Source organism: Sminthopsis crassicaudata, chromosome 5 (assembly GCF_048593235.1).
Source record: "Sminthopsis crassicaudata isolate SCR6 chromosome 5, ASM4859323v1, whole genome shotgun sequence".
NCBI lineage: Eukaryota > Metazoa > Chordata > Mammalia > Dasyuromorphia > Dasyuridae > Sminthopsis > Sminthopsis crassicaudata.
Genome location: NC_133621.1, coordinates 5,626,934 through 5,650,632, shown reverse-complemented (window position 1 = coordinate 5,650,632; position 23,699 = coordinate 5,626,934). Strand labels below are relative to the sequence as shown.

The window sequence follows — 23,699 nt, the reverse complement described above, 5'->3', positions numbered from 1 at the left end:
TTTTTCAGTGCAATACCAATCAAACTCTGAAGAAATTTTGCAGAGCTAGAAAAATTAATAACAAAATAAATCTGGAAGAAGGAAATTAATGAAAAAGTGTGCAAATGAAGGTGGCCTAGCTGCACCAGATCTAAAACTATATTATAAAGCAGAGGTCATCAAAAGTACTTTGCACTGATAAGAAATAGTTATTGGTCAGTGGAATAGGTTAAGTTCACAAGACACACAAATCATTGATTATAGTAATCTAGTGTTTGATAAACCCAAAGACCCCAGTTTATGGGATAAGGACTCACTATCTGACAAAAATTGCTGGGAAAATTGGAAATTAGTGTCACAGAAACTAGGCATTGGCCCACACATAACACCCTATACAAAGATAAGGTCCAAATGGATTCATGATTTTGATAGACATAAAGAGTGATACTATAAGAAAATCAGAAGAACAAAGGATAGTCTACCATCTACCTTTCAGATCTGTGAAGAAGAAAGGAATTTGTGGCCAAAAACAAACAAAAAAACAAACAAACAAACAACCAAAAAAAAACAACAACTGGGCATTGTGGAATGCAAAATGGATAATTTTTATTATATTAAGTTAAAAAATTTTTGCACCAACAAAACTAATGCAGACAAGATTAGAAGGGAAGTGATAAAATAGGAAAAAAAATGCATCAAATGTTCTTATAATGGCCTCATTTCTAAAATTTATAGAGAATTGTCTCAAATTATAAGAATTCAAGCCATAGGGCAGCTTGTATTCTTTTTTTTTGGCTGAAGCAATTGGGATTAAGTGACTTTCCCTAGGTCACACAGCTAGGAACTGTTAAGTGCCTGACACCAGATTTGAATTCTGGTCCTCCTGACTTCAGAACTGGTGCTCTATCCAGTGAGGAGGACCAGAATTCAAATCTGGTATCAGGCACTTAACAGTTCCTAGCTGTGTGACCTAGGGAAAGTCACTTAATCCCAATTGCTTCAGCCAAAAAAAAAAAAAAAAAAAAAGAATACAAGTCATTGTCCAGTTCGTAAGTGGTCAAAGGATATGAGTGGATAATTTTCAGAATACAAGCATACCCTTTTGATTCAACAGTGTTTCTAGTATACCCAGAGAGAATGAGTTTAGATCACAACATAGTATTTTCACTTTTCCTTATAGTTTCCTTATAGTTTGCTTGCATTTTTTTCTCATTTTATTTTTCCTTTTTGATTTGATTTTTTTTGTGCATGCATGATAATTTTGGGAATATGTATAGAAGAATTGCACATGTTTAACACATATTGGAGTACTTACCATCTAGGGGAAAGGGTGAGGAGAAAGGAAGGAACAAGAATTCAGAACACAAGGTTTTGCAAGGGTGAATTTTGAAAATGATCTATACATGTATTTTGGAAATAAAAAGCTTTAATAGAAAATATATTTTTCAAAAAGGTATGGAGAAGGGCCTAGGTTGTCAAAGAGCAGGTATAGGTTCTAGTAGTTCTTACCAAGACAGCAAGCTTTCATGACAGGTTTACCTCCCACCCCTAACTCCTTAGGAGTGCTCACTGATTGTCTAGGGACCAGCCAGGCCGAGTCTAGATGAATCTTGATGTCTAAAATCTGCCTGTCAAGAGATCAGTTTCTTTACAAAGAGCAAGGCCCAGCAGGATTGTGACCTGCATCAGAAGTAGCCAGCATACACTGATGAAATCTCATATCCCTAAAGCACTAACTCTTTATATGTTTGTAAACATATGCCTTCGGTACACAACATATAAATATATACATGCACACATGAAAACATATCAATTTTGTTATACTCTTACAGGATCTGAAGTTTTATTAGATGGGGACTCTTACAAGCACATCTTGCATCCTGGACACCTCTTATGATTTTAGAGAGTTGCCTGAGACTTTTACAAAGTATGTGATTCACTTAGGGTCAATAGTCTAGGGAGTGTCATCTATCCTCATTGTTCTACTCATCCTTCCCCATTTGTAATTTCTAAGCACTATAAAGTTCTTCTTCTAGCCATCAATTATTTAAAATTATTTCTTCTCAGTTCTTAACCTTGACATTTGACTTTTGACCTTATTTTTTACTGAAATTGGTCTGTCCATAATTACCAGTGATCTCTAAACAGCCAAATCTAATGGCCTTCTCTCTATTCTGATCCTTTTGCCTTCTCTGCAGCTCATGTCCAAAGTATCAAGGAGCTCACCTTTTGTTTTTCCTCCTACCTTTCTGGCCACTCTTCTCAGTTTTGTTTACTAATTTGCCCACTAATTCTAGTTTTTCTGCCTAGTTTTTGTCTGGATCTTATTCTTCCTCTTCTTCTCTATTATTTCACTTGGTGATCTTATCAGCTTTCATAGATTCAATATTAATGAGATGCATATGACTCTCAGATTTATTTTTAAAGCCCCACCCTTCTTCTGATCTCTAATTTCACATCTTTAACTGTCTACTGAATATCACAAACTGGATTTTGTGTAGACATCCTGAATTCTATATGTCCAAACTTGAACCCATTCTTCCCCCCAGAATTTTTCTCTTTTCTAACTTCCCTATCATTTTAGAAGTTACCACCATCCTTCCAGTCACTTGGGGTTCACAACCTAATTTTATCTTCATCTCCTCATGGCCTCTTATCGTCCATATCCCATTAATTGTCAGGTTATGTTGATTTTACTTTTCTGTCACCTCTCATTTGCAGATATTCCATTCTGTCTTCTATCTATCCCACTGTCACAATGAAGGCTCTTGTCATTCCATGCCTACATTATATTGTAGTAGTCAACCACTTACTCTCCCTGCTTCAAACTTCTCCCCACTCCATTTCATCCTTAATTCTATTTCCAGTTAATCTTCTTAAAGAAGAAATCTGAAGATCATTCCTTATCTACCTCTTCCCATTCAGTCTGTTCCTGTGGCTCTGCATTGCCTCCCAGATCCTTATAAATCTTCCACTTGATCAATAAGAGCTCTCCAAAACCTATACCTTCCTATCTCTGCAGTCTCCCTATAGCCTCCCTTCTTCAGGACTTCTTAACTGTTAGTGTCTTTTCTCTAAGATGATTTCCCATTCATCCCATCTATATTTTCATTGTACAGAACTATTTTTATGATGGCTTCCCTATTCAATTGTGAGTTCTCTGAAAACAGCAACTGCCTTTTGCTTTTATTTCAATCCTCACTACTTAGTATGGTACCTGGCACATAGTGGGCACTCAATTAATGATTACCAAATGCTAGCAAATAGTCTAGCATCCCCTCCATACTTAGATTTATTTTGTGTATTTGCAAAACATAAGTCATGAGTGTAGATCTGAGTTAGAGTTTTGTGGTAATCAACAAAGGCACTATGTTTCGATGCTTTTAGGCAAGTTGTGCATTAATAAATGAATAAACAAATTGCTTTTGACAGTATTCAACATTTTTATTTTTTAAGGAAATATGTTCTTTTCCTTAAAATGTTTTTAGATTATATACATATACACATACATAAATATCTATATATGTATATACACACATAATCCTTGAGCATATTATATAAAGTACATATATATATATATACATATATATTAGCTTATTTTCTATAAAGCCACTTCTGTGATTATCTTTTGATAATAAGCAAAGCTTTGTGCTGAGAGATAAAATCACAACAGGGACTTCTGGGAGTAAGCAGTAAATTGCCATAACTTTCTAATATTTACCTCCAAACAACCGTAAAATAGCACCCTGTAAGTTATCTTGGAACAGCAGCACTAGCCAAAAAAAAAAAAAAAAAAAAAAATTGGCAGGGGGGGAATTTTTACCCAAAAATGGTTTGTCTCATTAGAGCAAAGGGGGCATGCAGTCCAGGACAGAAAGTGTCCCAGTAAGGTAACAACAAGCCCCTCTTCAGCAAACTAGTGGGAGATCCTGTGCAGTAGAGCTGGGAAACCCCAATCCCAATACTCATCACATACCTCAGCACAGGCAAGAGATTGAACAGACTCCAGCTCCAAGAACCTTTATGTGCTTCAGTGTAGCAGACAGACAACCTCCAGTATCCAGATAGGCAAGTGTTTCAATGTAGGAAGACACACAGAAACACCCCACCAGCTTCAGCATGCATTAGATACCAGCACTAGATTCAGCACCAGGTAAGTTGCTTTATTCTATGACCTCCAGCAGTGCCAATCATCTTCCACTCCATCTTCTCAGTATAGTGTCAGAGATGAGTTCCTTGTAGTTTGCAGGGCAACACCAGTACAACACTAGGTAAACAACAAATACCTGCAGTCCCTGGCACAAGAAGCTTGAAACAGTGTCTCTTTCATTCAGGTAAAAGGGCTCAAATTTTAACCAAAAAGGCAAAAAATGACCCCCCAAAAAGCAATTTTACCATTAAAAAATTATCATGGCGACAGAAAAGATCAGAGCACAAACTTAAAAGAGGACAGCAATGTAAAAACACTTTTGGGGAACAAAATTCCAAAGAATTATGGGAAATGGTTGTAAGTCCATGAAGAACTCACAGAAGAGCTCTAAAAGGAGCTTACAAATCATTTAAGAGCTAAAGAAGAAAAAATTGGAAATGAAATGAGTGATGCCAGGGAATTATGAGAAAAGTCAACAGTTTGGAAAAGGAAAACAATTGCTTAAAAAGCATAATTGGAGGAGCAACTAGATGGGGCAGTAGATAGAGCACTGGCCCCAAAATCAGGAGGACCTCCATTCAAATCCATCCTCAGACATTTAACACTTTACTGGGCAAGTCACTTAATCCCAATTGCCTTGATCAAAAAATATACTAAAAAAATCCTGACTATAGTTCTATTGAAAAGAAATGGATTTCCAAAAAGTAGATTTGGTGAAATTGGAAAGGAGATACAAAAATCCGTTGAATAAAACTATATATTCCTTAAAAAGTACAATCGGTCAAATAGAAAAGAAAGTACAAGAGTTGAGGAAAACAACTCCTGTATGAATGATGTAAAGTGAAATGAACAGAAGATGGAAAACACTGTATATAGGATCAGCAACATTGTGTGATCAATTCTGAATGACTCAGCTCTTCTCAACAATACAGTGATCCAAGATAAATACAAAAGGGAAAATGCTACCACATCCAGTTAAAGAATGGATGGATTCTGAATGTTAGATCAAAGCATGCTTTTTAAACCTTATTTTTTTCTTTTGATCTGTTTCTTTCATAATTGTGACTAATATGAATATTCTACATGATAGCACATGCATGGCCTGTATTAAATTGCTTACCATTTTAGGAAAATAGAAGCTTAGGGAGGGAGGGAGAAAAAAGTTAAAACTCAAAATATTGTAAATTGAATTCTAAAAATTGTTTTGATATATTATTGAAGAAAAATAAAACATGAAAGAGAGAGAAAAAAGAGGGAGGGAGGGAGGGAGGGAGAGAGAGAGAGAGAGAGAGAGAGAGAGAGAGAGAGAGAGAGAGAGAGAGAGAGAGAGAGAGAGAGAGAGAGAGAGAGAGAGGTGTGCAGGTAAAAATTAGCCTTATCTCAGAGAAAAATCTTAAAATGCTTTGCTAGTCATTCATATGCCTCTGGAAAGTGACTTAGCCAATAACTATATTTCAACTGGCTTCAACTGTTTTTCAGTTTATTACCTCCCTTGACATAACTATTCTATTTTTACTTTTGTTAACACTGTTAAAGTTTTCTTTTTCTCATTTCATCCTCTTATGTAGGATTTCTTATACAGACAATTCACAGTTTTCCACATGTTCCTTCAGGGGTTCTTTCTGTTCTCTTATTTATTTTCTTCTCAAGACCTTGGAAGGAAATTGTTGATTGATAGCATTTCTTTCGTTCTTTGCCATGGTTGAATTTCAGTTTCATTATACGTTTTAACTTTTGTTTGGGTGGTTAAGCATATTAAGAATTTCTGATGTAACTTTGTTTTCTGAATTAGTTGTCTGTTTGTTTTTCCATATTGTCATCTTTAATAGAGCAATATTGAACTAAATCTTTCTGTTGTATGCTTCTAGCTAGATTCTTCTCTGGTGCCTTTCTGCAGCTCTCCACTCGTAATCTGCATTTGTTTTGGTGGTTTTTCAAGATCTTTCTTCTTGTAATTCCTAATGTAGCAATGGTCAGTATATTACTTTTGTGTGCAGGTCCCCAAGTGTTTTTATTTTTGTTTTTAAATACCTTCTGTCAGACCCTATGGGAGAATGCATTCATTCATTAGCAGTAGTTTTTTTTTTTTTTTTCTTTTTTTCTTTTTTCTTCAGAATACTGTTTTTGTTTCTTGGTCTGCTAGCAATTTTCATAGTACTAAACTAAAGAAGGAAAAAAAAAAAAAAAACCTTTCAAAATTGCCAAGTGTGCCCAGCTCTTTCTCGAAATCACTTGAGATAAGTTTATATTTTTCACTCATTTCCTTATTGGTTTTAATTTAGCGTGATTATATTTAGTTCTGATTTTTCCTGGCCCGGGGTTCTTTTGGTTGTTCTCCAAATGTCGGGGCTCCTCCATTTAATCTCTGATTCTCTTTACTCCAGGCTTTTTGAATCATTAATGAGATCTTTGCACAGACCAGGCTTTTGGATACCATTCTTAATTCTGCATCTGGAAGCACTGAGCACAGAAAAAAAAAAAAAAAAATCAAAATGGATTTATTTCTTTCCAGGTTTGCGGATGAATAAAGGTGCTGTGACTCCTCCCCACACTTCTCCAGCCAGTTTGCATTTACCACAAGTCATCCAGCTGAAAGATATTGTCTGCTACTTGTCTCTGCTTGAACGAGGAAGACCTGAAGACAAATTAGAGTGTAAGTTGCCTATTTCATACAATGAGTTGGGAAGGGTAGCATGAGTAGGGTGGGTCCAGAAGGGCATTATCACAGGATGAATGGATTTAGAGAGGGATGAAACATTCTTCCTCCTTCAGATAGTAAAATCAAGTCAAACCAAATCAACTTCTCCAGCCGCAGAGGAGTGCCTTGTTATCAAGAATAGCTGGAATCAATAGATACTGAGAGGGTCGCCCTCTTGCGTCAGCATTTGATCAATTTCTCAAATCTTCCCATTAGCTTAGTCCTTAGCAGTGACCTTGTGGTGTCCGGAATCAGTGGCCAGAGTCACAGGACCCTGGCTCCAAACCACTGGCTTAATATCCAAGGGTCTCTGGGTCTTCAGTAATTTCTCTTTTGATGGTCTGAGGACTCACTTTTTTCAGCCCCATCTCTCCAGTTGCCCTGGAAATCCAGAGTTTCTTAGGCCCCAGGCATGCTTCTTGCAGCTTTTTTTTTTTTTTTTTTTTTTTTAGTTATGGCTCTGGGATTGAGGACCTGATGGCAAAAGGGAGGTGAATGCACATTTATCATTGTGTCGAATTTGAAACCCCCAAAGCTTGGTGATGATGACCCCCAGTGCTGGATTAGCCCTGACCCTGCTCCCAGAGTAGAAAGTCCCCTTCTAATGGCAGTGGGACTGATTTGTATTTGCTAACGGGTCAGTTCTGGTCTGGATTCCATTGACCAGACATCCATGATGAGTGGGGATAAGACCTGTGTGTCCCAGTTTAATTTCCTGGTCACTGGAAATCTAATCTGCCCTCTACTCTGCCATACAAAGTCAGCCTTCCTTTGGAGGCAGCTAGGTTTGGGCTGGAGGGAGATCCTTCGGGATGGCCGTTAGGAACTCACCAGTTTCTGATATGGCAGCCAGTCAGTTTCCACCCTAAGGAATATTGCCCATCACATATGCTCATCCCTTCTCCCCCTTTGCTGGGAATGTGAGCTGCCTCACAGGTTCACACGCCAACACCTTGTGAGTGCCAGGCAAGTGGCATCTCAGTGGGCCAGCGAGGGATGGTGATGGCTTTATTTGCTGCCCTAAGATCCAGACATCCGGGTGACAATTCTCTGGATGGCTGCTCACAGTGGAAGCTGTTCCCCATGGGCTGGCTCAGATTATTCAGCATTTACAGAGGATCTAAAAGCCTGGAGGGCTGAAGAATCTTGAGGTCAACTGTAGAGAAGGGTTTCCCTCTGCTGGAGAATGAGACTCAGTGCAACACAATATGTACTTGGTCCATCATGACTGGTGTGTTTTGGAAGTAAGAAGTACTTACTTAGCTTGTGGCTTAGAACTAGCTCAGTGGCTCAGGGCATCACTGATACTCCCTAGGATGATGCTCTTCTCTGCCGCATGAAGCAATTCTCCAACATCGGCTAAAGTTGGTACTGAACTTATTTCCGGATGCCCACGATGTCCTGCCACCAGAGTTTATCCCAGAGTTCCCTGACAGCAGCCACTTCTCTCTACAGCTAATCTTATGATGTGTCTAGTCTAAACTGGGATAGAATGGGAGTTGCTTGGGTGAAGTGTCGCTCTGTTTTTGCTTCTGTATCTCTACCGTCTGGCAGACCCATAACAGGTTTGCCGTTTGGGGAAAGTAGATTTGCCTTCTGGTGGATGATCCCTATAGAAATATGATTTTCTTTTCTCATATTGGGGAAGGGCCTGGGGTTCTCTTGTCCCCATTCTCCTCAATTCTCTAGGAAGATTTTCCCCAGGAGGCGTATACTGCATTTCCTGAGATCTTAGAGGCTACGACTCAGTAGCTACATTATGTATTGGGGGAATTTTTATTCACCCTTGTAGCCAAGAGCGAGCCACATAGCTGGATGATGTTATCTTCTTCTTTCCTTCAAGTACTTGGGGGGTGTGTGTGTGTGTGTGTGTGTGTGTGTGTGTGTGTGTGAATCTAAGTACATGCTTTCTGCTGAATAGACAGTCAATCCTCCAGTACAATACATTTCAACAGAGACTCATCGTCCTTTCCAGTTTTACAAACTCTCTGCCATCTCTCTAAGGGATACTGAGAGATGAGAAAGAGGAATATACTGTGTGCGGAAAGTAGGGAGAGGTAGAATCGGGAAATTGTTTCATATGAAGAAGTAGAAAAAAATTATAATTTGCATTTAAAGAAACCATGTGGCACAGTACCCTGGGTTGACTCTAAAGGCCAAGCTGATTCAGACCTTGGCATTTCATTAACAGGGTAAACTCAGACAGATGGTTGCCTGAATCTGGGCTTCTGTTGCCTTCAGTGGCTGGCAGCCACTCAGGTCCCTTCTCATTTTAAATCGTGTCAATCCACTTTTATCCTTACCTTCAGGTCTATTCTCGGCCTTCTGGCCAAATGAGGCTTCATTTTTCAATATATTATTTCCAATTATCTTGTGCTTCTGAATCCCCAGGGACTCAGGACCATTTTTCCTTCACTAGCTTCTTTAGTCTCCTCAATCCTTCTCTCTTCATTTCAATAATACTTTCAACCTACTCTCTTACTATTTCATGGTTCAGCATCATCCTTCAGGTACTTTCCTCACTGGTTTCCAAAATGTGACCTGGGAAGTCCTTAAGATAGCAAATCCCCCCTTTCAGGGAGTTCATGGAGTACTGGGAGTACATGGGAGTACTATTTTTGTACAATGTTAGGATTATTACTATTATTACTAGGTGCTAAGTCGTAAGGTGTAAAGTAAGAACATTCCAGTACTTACACTTAAAATTTTAAAAATTCTAATGTGATAAAAAAATATCCATATGTAAAAAGTAACTCTAAAAAGCAATTTGGGCTCCTCAATAATATTTAAGAATATAAAGGGATTCTTTGATTCATAAGTTCCAGATTCCTGGCTATTTGCCATGTGTTTTTATCTTTTCTATCCTTTCATTTTTTTTTAATTCCCTCCTTAAGTCATCACTGTATTTAAAAATCTTTTTTTAAACAACTTCTACTTCCTTTACCTCCCATGGAGATTTTCATTAGGTTTTAAATGACTACTTTAATCTCATCACTTAATGTAATAATGAGTGCCCTCACATAATGGTGACAGACCAATTACTAAGGAAAGGCTTTTTAAAAAAAATCATTTTGTGGATGTATATTTCCTGCCTAGAGATTAATTTTATTCATTAATTCATGTGTTCATTCAACAAGTATTTTTTGAGCACCTACTCTTTCTGAAGGATTACGCTCGGAGCCTTGAGCACTGGTTTCTTACAACTTGTGGTGTAGGGACTAAAGTTATCTTTTTTTTTTTTTTTTTTTTTAATAGAGGAGATAACAGAGGTTAAGAAAGATTTAATGAGTTGCATCACACAAATAGGAATTCAAATACAATCTGCACCCAGATCTTCCTGGTTCCAAGTTGAGTATTGTATTAGACAACCCCCAAGAACATCCTTATTTCAAATTTTCACATATGACAAAGCAGACACACAAATGTTAATGGATACATGAAATGAAAGATTTCTTGGTTGTATCTATTTTCAAGTCTTTCTGAAGTTCAACTCTTGTAGACCTGTTTTCTCCAGTTATGGAGTGTTCTGCTTTGCCTGGTCTGGCTTTGTATAGCATTTGGTTCAAGCTTAGAGTTAATCAAAATAGATTCTCCTCTTCATTCTTTCCTCTTTTTCCTCCTCCTCCTTTTCTCTTTTTCTTCATCCTCTTCCTTGTTTTCCCTCTCCTTCGTTTCATCATTAGCATCTCCTTCCTTCATGACTTCTTACTTTTCCTCCTGTTCAACACCCAATAAATATTTATATTACAAAAGACTCATAATCACACAATGACAAATCCTTAAATGGTGAAATAGTAACCCCATCTTTCATATTGTTCTTGAGATGGGATCAAAACTTGAAACATTAACAATATATGAATTGGGGAGTATGGAACAATTTGTGCACTACTCCTTGGAGATTTCATCTTTACATCTGATGTATACTCATTTACATATAAACTATGTATAGCTCACTTAAGGTCCATGGCTTCAGGCCACACTGCAGGCATAGCTCATTGCAATGACATTTTCTTCCTCAATAAGTCAGAAGTCATCTGCTACTGGGAAACCAGCACCCATTCTAAAGATCTCCTAATGTTGATAAGGTTCCTGCCAAAGCTGACAACATTCATCTCAGATTACTGTTGGGTAAGTTATGCTCAGAAAATAAATAGAAATTTGTGGAAGATCAACTAGGGCTTGAGTTGCTGAACAATTGTGATCATATCTCTTTGCTCTGTGTGATCAATTGCCATAAAGGAGGGCCAGGAGGTAAAAGGTTGAAATACTATCCTCTCTCTCATTAAATTACTGAGTGGTTGAAGCCAAACCAACTAGCCCCAAAGAAAGAAGGAAAGAACCCAATACACAGCATCTATGTCTGCTCACTGCGCAAAGATTGGTACCTGGGCAAATCAGAACAAGATCGTCTCCTCTTCTCATAACTTTTTGCAGTTGAGTGAAATTATGGCACTAGTCCAAGATTGCCTGGATGTTTCATTCACGTCTCCTAATGGCTACAAGAGTACCTCCTCGCCATCTGCCATCCTACATGAAAGGAAGAGCAGAGATGATGGGGTGGGGATGATGTTCTCACCTTCCCTATATTAGCACCTGATAAAATCCACCTGATAAAAACCTTCCCATAAGAGATACTGGAATTCACTGAAGACCATCAGATCTGCAGAAGAGAAAAGTTCTTGTTGGTGGATCACAGTACTCCATCAAATGGCATTCATCTCAACATCTTTGCTAAAGACTTGGATGAAGTAGTAGATACAATGCTTTCAGAAGACAGCAAACTGAGAGGAGAGATCAACATGTTGTATGACAGAATCGAGATCTGTAGCGTGCTGTTGTCTCCAGAAGCTGCCGGATCGCTCTCTGGGAAGAGATCTGCTGTGTCTACTCAAATCTTTCAGACAGATTCTTCTTCCTGTAGTGAACCGTTGTCTCCAGGCAGTTGCTGTTAACTCTTGTCCTTAGAAGTGACTTCCCTTCCTGCAGAGAGCCCCGTCAAGCCTGATGCAATGCAGAGTCCCTCTTCTTGAATCCTGGCTCTGAATCTCCTCCAGCTCTTATCCTTCTCCAGGCCGATCTCTCTCTCCAGGCCCACTGTTCTCTCTTTTATTCTCCCAGAGAATGGGCGTGGGATAATGCAAGGGCTTCTGGGAAGAACCACCTCAGCCAATGAGCCTGCTCCTTCCATCAAGTCAACCTGAGTTCTCACCTTGTAATTGTCCAACCTGAATTCTCACCTTGTCACTATCCAGACAACCTCAGTTCTCACCTAGTAATCCTAACAGAGATCCAAAAAAAAAAAACAAAAACTGGTCTTTGAGAGAGCAAGATGAGCTACTTCCATCCCTATGGCATCACTATTTGGACCTGGAACTGTAGCAAGGCTACTTTCAGTGAGCAATCCTCACCAAAATGAGCTTACCACTTAAGTATTTGTCTGCACCTACAAGAAGCTGCCAATTCATTCACTTGTGCAAGAGTCCTCAAATAAATACAAAAAATATGAAGATGAGAGAGCTACTAGAACCAAGACTCTTTTTACCTGTACCCAGGTATAAAAGAGAATATTATGGAAGATGGGGTCAGCTCATACCATCTTAGGTTTCTTGAAACTCTGCAAAATGATTTGCTTATAGTAGTCATGTGAGTTACATAGGGTATTTGCCTCCCCCTGCCCTAGTTTATAGGTGGCAAAGCTGACCTCAAAGTAAGTGATTTGTCTAAGAAATGATTTGTCATAGAAGATATTGGAGGACTGGGATTTTTGACTCCCTAGGGATGTGTCTTTCCTCTTTATATTTTTGATGTAGATCTATCTGACAGATTAAATATTGATGTATATGCAGATATTTGCATATATATGCATGCCTATATATCTATCTATCTATATATGTGTGTGTACACACAAACACATACATGCATCCTATATACATATACATTTACATACATATATATACATACTCATACATAATTGAGTATATATACATAGATGTATATACACACATACTCATACATAATTCCAAGTTTGTGTAAGCCATCAGAATTATTTTGGGTATGGTCTTTTGTGCGGGGATGTGCTCTGTCTTTATGTATATGCTTATAAACAGAGCTGTGAAGGGAGAGACGGAGTGAACAGAGCAGCAGGTCTGGAGTCAGGAAAACCTTAGCTTCAGATACTTACTAGCTGCATAATCCTGGGCAATTCACTTAACTTAGTTTGCCTCAGTTTCCTCATCTATAAAATGAGCTGGAGAAGGAAATGAAAAACCACTCTGGTATTTTTGCCCATAAAACCCCAAATCAAATTACAATGAGTGAGAAATGACTGAAATTATTGAATAGCAGCAACAAAGGAGATGGAGGAAATATTGAATAAGGTGTAGCCACCTAGATGCTACATATTGAATATTCAAGAAATCAGATCAACTCCATTTTGTGTCTGTGTTCATAAACAGTTTTTCTCTATGAAGATTCCAAAAATATAGAGATAGAATCTCATCCTCGGGAATTTACTGAGATAGTCACTGGAATATTTCCTGAAGTAAACAATATGATGAGTCTGATAATTATTCTCTACTGGAAAAGTCATCATACATGGTAAACATCTTTTTTAATTTGGACAAAACCCAGTTTAAATGAAAGAATAAATCTTAAAATTCCCAAAATATTTAATGGACTTATATTTAATATATATATATATTATATATCATAAAATATATTATAAAATATATTATAAAATATATTATATATATATATATTATAAAATATATTATATATATATATATCTCCATGGGATGTAGTAGACATTTATCAACATTCTCTAGTGAGCTCCCCATTCACCTTTTCCCATTTTTTCAATCATTGGATAAGTTTTAGTTAGCAGGTTTTAATGGATAACAAATCCCTCCCTTAACAAATTGTCAAGGAAACTTTGACATCAACTTCTGGGCCCAAGCATCCTGGTATGTGGATTGTGTTTGATTTTTACTTTTCCAGGTAAGTTAGCCACACCTTTCCTGACAGGCAACCAAATCATTCAAGTGCTACAGTGAAACCTCCCCAAGGAAAGGTATTTTGTTACTTTCAAGTATGTTAGTTTGTATAAAATATTATTCAACACTGCTTCCGTTAAATCAGAAAGTATCATCAACTATTTGGGAAGATGGCGTCACTTTGGGGATGCAGAGCTATGGTTTCATTTGCTAAATTCTTCATCATTTCTAATTTTTAAAGTAAGGGTTATTTTGGATTACTGAGAAATTAAGTGATTTGTCGAGTGTCACACAGACTGTGAATCAGAGACGGTGACGGTCACAGTCAGACTGTGAGTCATGGGCAAATTTAGATCTAAATCTCCCTGGCTGGTCACTAGCTTGAGCTGCCAGTGACTTGGTTTCACTACCAAGAACAATGTGAAACATGTCATACGTGGAAATGACAAGAGACATAATAAAAATGAATAATATCCTTCCTGATCATGTAAATAAATGTACTAGGAAGGCCCAGTTGTTTCTATAGTGAATGAATGAATTTCTATATATTATATATAATATTAGTTTCTATAGTGAATGAATAATTACGTATATCTTTTTATAAGTGGACATAATAAAAATGAATAATATCCTTCCTGTTCATGTAAATAAATATACTAGGAAGGCCCAGTTCATTCATTAGTGAATGAATTAAGTCCCATATATTATTATATATATTAGTTTCCATAGTGAATGAATAATTACGTACATCTTTTTATAAGTGGACCAAGATTATTTGAATCTTCCTGTATCCATTTTGGATAAATGTCTGTCTTCCTGTCGTTATTCATGAGCCCCCCTGTCAACTGATCTGTTTGTTTACCAGTCCTCCCATTTATCATGCTAAAACAAATATCCCCACAGTCATGGCTTATAAAACACTGCTAGTCCAAGATTGAACTCTCCAGGTGAATCTGGCTTCACCGGCCCACGCCAGACAGGGGGCCATTTTTATTAGACAGGAATAAGGTCCTTCGTTTTGAAGTGATTGTCTTCAGTCTAGTTCGGTTATCAGTGAATCATCGCAGCTCTGTGTAGAAAATGTTTTCTGAACAACTTCTGAGTTTAATGATGGGTTTGCAGGGGGGATGTTTAATGGACTTATGATTTATATTTTAACAGCAGCCATGAAATTTCTGTGATGGGAAATGGTTGGTTGTATTTATTGATTTAATTGAGGCAATTTTGAATAATATTTTATATTATTATATTATATATATATATTATATTTTATAACATTATATATTATATTATACATATTATGTATTATATTATATATTATATTTTATATTTATATTCAAGTCACAGACTTGAAAGTCATAAAATGAATATCTTTAGGGAGGTTTCACTGTAGTACTTCAATAATTTGGGAGTCTGTTGATTAGGAAAGATGTGGCTAATATAGCAGTAAAAGTAAAAGTCTAACACAGTCTATACACCAGGGTGCTAGGGCCAGAAGCTGTTCTTAAAGCTTCCTTGACAATTTATTAAGCAAGGGATTTGTTAGCTATTCAATTCCACCAACTAAATCTTATCCAGTGATTGAAAAATAAGAAAGGGGGGGGTCTTATGCCCCTTTGCCCTGTCTACCTTTTCTTTTATAATGCTTTCTATGTTTCTAGCAGTCTCTCTCTTTTATAGGTAAGGTAACAGATGCTGGCAGAGGGCAAGGGGCTTGTTCAGAGTTGAGGTAACTTGTTCCTTTGATCAAGAGATGGACCAGCTGCTGGTATCAATACATTTAGTTGGGTTAATCCAGGTTATTTCATTCAGAGGTTATTTTATGCTTCAAAGTCACCCCAAGCAAAGACTCTAACTAGAGCTAATGAATATCTTGTGTCAGTGTTTCTGACTCCCAGCTCTGTAATCGTTATCTCAAACCATCAGGGGATGCTGGATAGTACATTGAATAGAGACCTTTTCTGGAAGGAAAATCATTTCCCCTGCATCTCAGCTGTGTGATCACGGGCAAGAATTTCCCTGTATTTGCATTCTAAGACTGCGAGTTGCAGAAAAGATGCTGGCGTGAATCAGCGGAGGGAGTGTTTTAAACTATGAATTCTCCCAATCATGTAATTCTAAGTCTGCTCCCTGCCCCTCACTTTCTTAAAGAACTTCTCTATTGACAAGCAACTGGTAAGCATTCAGAAACTATGTGCTGGGTCACAGCTTCTTTACTCTTCTCTGATTGATTACAATTGAGGTTGCTTCTTCCTTGGCCAGTGAGAGCCACAAAGGCTCTTTCACTGGGAAGGATGAGCAGCTCTTGAGTTGGTCTCTTGGATGCTCCCCTTCCTAACTAATCTGTCCCCTCTTTTCTTTCAGTCATGTTCCGCCTCTACGACACAGATGGCAATGGCTTCCTGGACAGTTCGGTGATTATATTTTTTATCCTTTCAAATTTTTCCTTGCTAATTTCAAAAAGCTTCTTTCTGAAGAGGCGGTAATGTATCCCTTATGGATTTAACCAATGAAAACTAGCTTCTCATTTCCATGTAACCTTGTGTTTCTTGGGTCAAAGGTCCAAGAAAGCAACTTTTGGAACTGGCTTATTTTCATGAGACCACAGTGATGAGGAACTATAGCATTTTCCCAATCTGAGGTCAAAGGAGGGAGGGGGCTGAATAGAAGGGGCATCTGTCAATTATACAACACAAAAAATATTTAGGAAGAAAAAAAAAAAAAGAATGGACTCCTCAGTCTTAAGAAATAACTAGTGCAGAAAATGAAAGCTGCCCTAAGCATCCTAGGAACCTAGATTTAAAGTTGGGAGAGGCCACAGAGTCCACACATTGCCATTTCTTTCTTTAGTAGAGGAGGGCAAATGAGATGGGTAAATAATTTCCCCAAGGTCATTCTGCTGTAAGTACCAAAGGCAAAATTCAAAGTCTTCTTCTTGATTCCAAATCTTTTCTGGGTTCCAATTATGTAGGTTTTTTGGGGGGCAATAATATATGGATGTATTTTTTGCTTAGATCAGGCCCTAAACCATGGGAGTAGACTCTGGGTCTATGTTTTGTAAGCTCCAGTTACTTGAGACAAATAGAATATAAATAGGAGATAGAAAGATAGATAGACAGATAAATACACAGAGAGAGACAGAGAGACAAAGAAAGAAACAGAGATTGGAACAGAGATAGATATAAACACACAAAGACAAAAAGGGAGAGATGGAGAAAAAGACACAGGGACAGAGACAGAGAGACAGAGAGATAGACACAAAGATAGAAACAAAGAGAGACAGAAAGAGAAAGACAGAGGGGGGAGATAGGGAAGTAAAGAGAGAGGGAGAGGGAGACTTAGAGGGAATAGAGAGGAGTGGGGAAGGGGAGTCAGGGACAGGGATAGGGACTGGGAGAGAGACTAACTTTTTCAGGTGATCTCAGCTCCAAATATGTTTAAAATGATTGTTTATTAGGATTATCCTAAAATTATCCCCAGCATTTGAGCAATCTCAACCTTAATTTGAAGGTTTCTTTGCCCTCTGAGACACTACTTGACTGTTCTTTTTTTTTAAATTTTATCTTTCCTAATTCCTTGATATTGTATCCCACCTAATTCCATGAAAGACTAAAATGTTAATAAAATATTGTGTAGGATTATGACAAGTTTGGAATGTAGAAGTCCGCTTTTTAAAAAATCGACATTTTGATCAATGGACCATCGGTCAATAAAGCCTACCTCCCTCGCAAGTCGCCCCCATCGCTCCCTGTCAATCCCCTTGATGAGCGCAGATAGACTTTTACAAGCAATGAAATGAAGTTGGAGACATTTCTGTGTAAGGAAGAAGAAGGTTAATGGCACATTAGTGATTCTGGAGAGAGATCAAAACCATTAAAAAAGGAAAGAGGAGACCTTTGGCTTGGGGTAATGACTATAATTATGAATTGATTGTAATTATGGAATTTTTTGATGTTTAAGTAGCAGAAATTTTTCCAATGGTCATCACTCTTGAGGTGCCTGGATGTCTTAGAGCTTGTGTTCTTCCACTTGGACTTTGGATCATTGACTTTACAACTCTGGAGGACCTGGGCGATCATGTGATCCATCCTCCTTTTTTTTTTTTTTTTTTTTTTTACAGATGAGGAAACTGAGGCTTAGAGAAGGAATGTGATTTCCCCAGAATTCATCCATTTCTATTCCATAGCCAAATGAGGAATAATTTGCTGCCAACAAGCATTTGTTTTCTTGAACATTTCCCTCAAGGATCTCTCCACTGCCCTTGCTCCTCCACGTCATGAATGAATGCCTTACGCTTTGAAGTTTGTGGATTCTCACAGACTTTTGCATAGTGTTTTTCTGCATGTGTCCAGATCACAAAGCCTTTGGAACTGCGTCTAAGGCTTTGCCTTGCCCATGACAGCCTCCTTGAGGAAAGGAACCATATCTTGTGGAAATATTGAAATCCTAGATCTTTTCTGTGATTATAATAGTGCCCTGCACTTAGGAGCTGCTCAAACTATATTCATTGAAATGATCAGAATTGCTCACTTTGCAGATTGTGTCTTCAATACAATTTGCTTTGTTTTGTGTTTTGTTTGAATCCTTGTGACCCCCAGTGACCTAAGCAACTCTCTAAGAGTGGAAGGTTCAGAGGATATGCTCATCAGCTCTGTGGAGAGAGTTTTCTCATCTGAGAGTTCCCTAAACCAATGCAATCCCAGGTCCCCCTGATGAGAACTAGATAAGGGGTACCTAAATGAAATTAGGTTTAATTGAGGTCTAGTGGCAGGTTCGGGGTACAGGGAATCAGATAGAGCTCTCCTGCAACCCCTTTGGATTCAGAATACAGAGTTAAATGAGGTCTAGTAGTGGCACAAGAGTCCCCTGTAAAGGAATTTACAGACCCGAAAACATAGATTGATAGAAGAGGTTTATCATGGGTTTGGAAGTAAGGTTAAAGGTAGGAAGAAGCCTCTTGTCTTTTTTTTTTTTCCAGACACATTTGTTGGCATTTTGGTTCACAGAGAAACCAAAACAAGGAAACTCAGTTTAACATTTTTAGCTACTTTTTAAAACCAAATAAACTGTTAGCAATAGTTACAAATTCCAAGACAGAATTTGAAAAATTATATGGATAGATAGCATTCGAAATGGCTTTCTTTAATTCAAAGTGCTGAATCATAGAGAACGTATTTTGCTTTTAAATCTCCCACTTGCTCCCTGTATATCACAGAATCTAAAGGAACTCAGATGGATCTTTCCTGGCCATCTAGGATAGCTACCTGAAAGATCATGGTCTCTCTTTGTAAAATGGTAACTGGGCATTCCACTTTAGCTTGGAGAATTCCAACAAGGGTGAATCCCCCATGTTGTGTTGTACCGCATTTCACTTATGGGTATATTTAGTCATTCGCAAGTGTTTTTGTGTTCCTATTTTAGTATCAAAGCTATGTCTGTCTACTTGCAGTTTCCATTCAGTAATCCTTGACCTACCTTCCAGAGTCAAGCAGAAGATGTCTCTTCTTCTGTGCTTTGCAGATACCCAAAGATGGTGTTTAATCTTCTCTTCTCAAGATTAACTGGCTATTTCTTTTATTCCTCATATGACATATATGCAAAGCCTTACACCATCTGGACCTGTTCTAGATGCTTTCCAGTTTATCAGTATTTTTCCTGAAATGTGGTACTCGGGGATGGAACCTAATTTTGCTGATGCTGGCTGATTGGTCAGTAGTCAGTCTATATTTATTAAGTACCTTCTCTGTTCCAAGTAGATAGAGATACATGAAAAGAAAAACAAGGGACTTATCCACTAATGAGATAAAATAAAGCAAAAAAGGGAGCTGAAAAGAGGAGATGATGATGGTGGGAAAGCCAAAAAAAAGCCTTCAAAGTAGTGTAGCTCAGTGGGAAATGGAAAAAGTCTGTCCTGAACATCTTCCTTTGATGAAGACCCAACCCTTCATGAACAGAGAGACAGCAGGTGACACTGAGGTAGAGCCCCAAGGTGATTCCATCTTGCAGAAAACTGAGGTTTTATTTTTGATGCGTTTCTTTGGCTTTGGAGAGACAACTGGGCCAGAGTACCATGGGAACTTGAAGCTAAAACTTATCCTTCTCTTAATGGAGTCCACATCATATGACCTTGTAACATGTTGGATAAATATTTTAGTCCACTAAATGCCTCTGGTCTTTTTGAAACAATCCTCTGTCTAACCCTGCCTCCTCTTTCATGTAGTCGCGAAGTTGATTTTTTGAACCACAGCATCAGACTTTACATTTATCTCAGTTAAATTTGATCTTCTATGATTCAGCACAGTGTTGTAGCCCAGCAGGCTCTTTTTGAATTTTGATTTTAGTGTCTCTGTCCTGACAGTATGGCAATAGGCCAACTGTCAGATTCTACAGGATGCAGAATTGTTTCTTTTTTAGACACAGTAAAGAGAAACCTTGGCCTGACTCCCTGCCCTATGCAAATATAGAAGAATCAGTCAAAGACACCCATAGCCATTGAATATCCTTGTGCTCCCATTTCTAACAGAGACCCAGCCACAGGTCAAAACATCATTGGGGAGCCATTTGAAGCAGCCTGGCCCTCTCTCAAAGCCACAGACATAGAATGGTAGAGAGAGACTGTCCCTAAGAGTTGCTCCATTTTCTCCTCTGTCAGAATACCCTCTGAATACATATCCCTTCTGAAAAGATGCATAATCCAAGCTGATTCTTGAAGCTCTTCAGACTCCTCCTTATTGTTCATTTCAAATGTAAGAAGAGGAAGAGAGAGTTTCTTTATTTCATTTCACAATTTTCAGATGATGGAGTGAACAAAATTTGTATGTAATTTGAGAGACTTTAAGTTTGTATTACATGCATGGTTAGGATGAGTTGGATCCAAGTACTTCTCCAACTAAAACAAACTGTGCCTTTCTGAGCAAGTCATTTAACCAAAGCAACTCAGAAACTCTCAGTTAAAGCAAAGTTTCCAGTTTTTATAAGTGGAGGAAGTTTGGGGGAAAGATGGAAGTCTTTTCCAGAGTCAAGTCAAAACCAGAGAAATGTATAATTGAATAGATATTAAAAGGATAAAAAAAAATAAAAAAAAAAAACAAAAACAAAAATCAAAACCATAAGCTCACTCTGGGGTCATCACACTGAACCTATCCCATTATCACCACTCTCTTATATATTACAGAAAGATATCAATAGTTATCCCTAAAATTAAAAAAAAAATGACATTTAGTGCTTTGATACTACAGTAACATTAAACACTATTAGGAGAAATTTAGTCTACCACTGCGTGATTTGCATGCAAATTTTACTTAATTTAAAAATAATTTCAAAAATTAGTTTTTACTTAAAAAAATCTTTCTTATAAAAAATGGATTTCGCAAAAAGGAAAAATGAGACAGGGATGGGGGGAGCTAGAAATCTCTTAAGATAGAAGTTGTCAATTTTAATTATTAAGATCTATATTCAGAATTTTTCCTTCATAAACTTTCCTAATAAGTTTTCAACCTCAGGATTATGAAAACTTCTGCAATCGTTAATATATTAGGAATAGTCTGAAATAGGAAGTAGAAGGTAGTCCTTGGAGTCAAGAAGATATGACATCTTTGATACATACAGCATGTGTGACTCTGGGCAATTACTTAATCTCTCCTGGCCAGATTTTGCTTTCAAAGCATTTTATTCAAGGGAATTAGCTGAAGTTGAAGTAGAAAGTCCATCTCTGGTAATGGCTTAAGCTTGATCTCCGGTCAATCACACGGAAGGTCAGATTACTCTAGTCACTGATAGGAGTGCACAGCACACTTTTTTGAAGGGTCCTGCCAAAATGAAGGCTGGCTCAGTTTCCTTGAAATATTCTCTTCCTCTCAATCCTACACCTACATGTCAAAGACAGAAGGGAAGTAGAAATTCTCATCTCCTGGAGGTGCTCAGTAGAGTTCAGAAACAAGTTTTTTACCTCTTGGCATGGCATTTATACCAGAGACGGCCCAGCCCTCCAATCAGAGCCCTCTGCCCTGGGGAATCCTGGGAGATTGGGGAAATTACTATTGGATCTGTTATTTGAAAGCTATTTAACATTCCTGGTATAACATGTCCACATGGTGAAGCAGGATCAAGGCATATAATATTAGAAATTATGGGGGGTTGGAGGGTTGCACTCAGAAGCCTTTTTCATGTTTTTGTTTTGTTTTCTTCCATCCAGGAGCTGGAAAATATCATCAGCCAGATGATGCACGTGGCCGAGTATCTGGAGTGGGACGTCACTGAGCTCAGTCCGGTAGGTGCCACATTAGCTGGGCTGGCCCTCTGGGCACTTTTGTTTGATATATATATATATATATATATATATATATATATATATATATATATATACACATAATGTATGAGTGTGTGTGTTTGTGTATGTGTGCACTCCTTTGGAACACCACAAAGCCATGCCTGGAGTGAAGAAGACCAGCATCCCATCTGCCCCAACAATTAGAACTCAGTTGGACTTACCTGGGTTTTCAACCTGGCCCTTCGTTTTAATGTGACCACAAGGGCTTTCCACACACAAAAGTGCTTGGGGAGAGGCCAGGCTTCCTCCCATGATACCCTTGTTGGGGTTCAAAGAGACCCTAAAAAGGTGGGGTTTCCAAATGGTTTTACAAGGTATCTTAAAAGAATTTGCAGCCTTGAACCCATCTCCAAGTCAAGGGACAAAGTGTAGCTTCAGTTGAAGTGAGCTAAGCTCCAAAAGAATTTAGCAAAGAACCAGGAGCAAGGTGAGAAATTTCTAGGAAAAAGCTGGAAGATCAAGTGCTTCAGGTCACTGATAGGCTAATTTTATGGCTTAGAAGTAGAGTGAGGGAGTGGTCTTAGAGATGAGGTTGAGGAGTACTGAATTCCATGGCTTAGATTGTCTTAGAGACTTTGTTATCATGACCAACAGGTTGGTATCTGACAGCCAGTATGGCGGACCTGCAGCCCTCCCAAGGCCAGTGGCCTTGGGTTGTTGCTCCATCCTTCCTAGGAGTACATTACAGCACCTTGACAGCTGCAGCGTCAGGGGCTCCCACCTAGCTTTTACTCTGAAATCAGCATCCACAGAAATTTCTTCTGCCTCCAGAGATTTGGGTAATCCCATAAGCTACTTTCTCAGCTCTTTAGCTGCTGACTTGGTTTACCCCCCATCATAGGCGGTTCCATCTGCTGAAATCCCCCCATTTCATTTCTGGGCCACTCCTCATACTCTCAGCCACTCTGTAATGAGGTAGCCTTAAGGCCTACCACTGCTAGAAATTGAGCCTCAGAGAGAGACATGGGCTCTCGGCCGGAGGTGCTTGGACGCCATTGTAAACCTGCTTTCCTTCATGCTGGAATATTTGCCTCCCCTGAGCCTCTTGGCTTTCCTGCTTCCTTGAAGTGTCTGCTAGACCCCTGCTTTGTGCAGGAAGCCTTTCCTGGTCCTGCTTCTCCTTCCAGCCTGCTCAGACAATCATTAATTTATCCTATTTATGCTCCATTGTCTCCAACTCTTTAGCAGGGGGCCTGGGAAACAGGCACTTAAATCCTTGACTGAATTATCCCTTAGGCAACCCTGTCAGACATAGAACAGCAGCATTTACAGCATGTTAGCTCAGGAAGGGATAAGAGAATAGCTTTGTCCAGGGGTGACCACCCAGGACAACAGAACCTTAACCATGGTTGCCCTGAGAGAGGCCCAAGCTAGTCACAGCAAATGAATGGATGAATAGGCAGGTAGGTGCCTATTCATATCACATATCACATAGGCCATATGTGATCTGAAGAAACAATTATCAGGTACCTACTGTGTGACTGGTCTTTTGCTAAGTGCTAATGATTAGGATATGAAAGTTCCTGCCCTCTAGGAGCTTGCAATCTAAGG

At 38.5% G+C, this 23,699-nt stretch overlaps 1 protein-coding gene across 4 annotated transcripts in view; it reads left to right on the top strand.

Annotated features, from left to right (window-relative positions):
- The window catches only part of DGKB (diacylglycerol kinase beta), a 675,591-nt gene that overhangs the window by 211,509 nt on the left and 440,383 nt on the right, over positions 1-23,699 (top strand). For all 4 annotated transcript variants that reach the window (XM_074270708.1, XM_074270709.1, XM_074270707.1 and 1 more), the window contains 3 exons: positions 6,642-6,782; positions 16,184-16,233; positions 22,014-22,088. In XM_074270708.1, the coding sequence (XP_074126809.1) occupies positions 6,642-6,782; positions 16,184-16,233; positions 22,014-22,088 (266 nt within the window). The remainder of the gene's footprint in view (positions 1-6,641; positions 6,783-16,183; positions 16,234-22,013; positions 22,089-23,699) is intronic.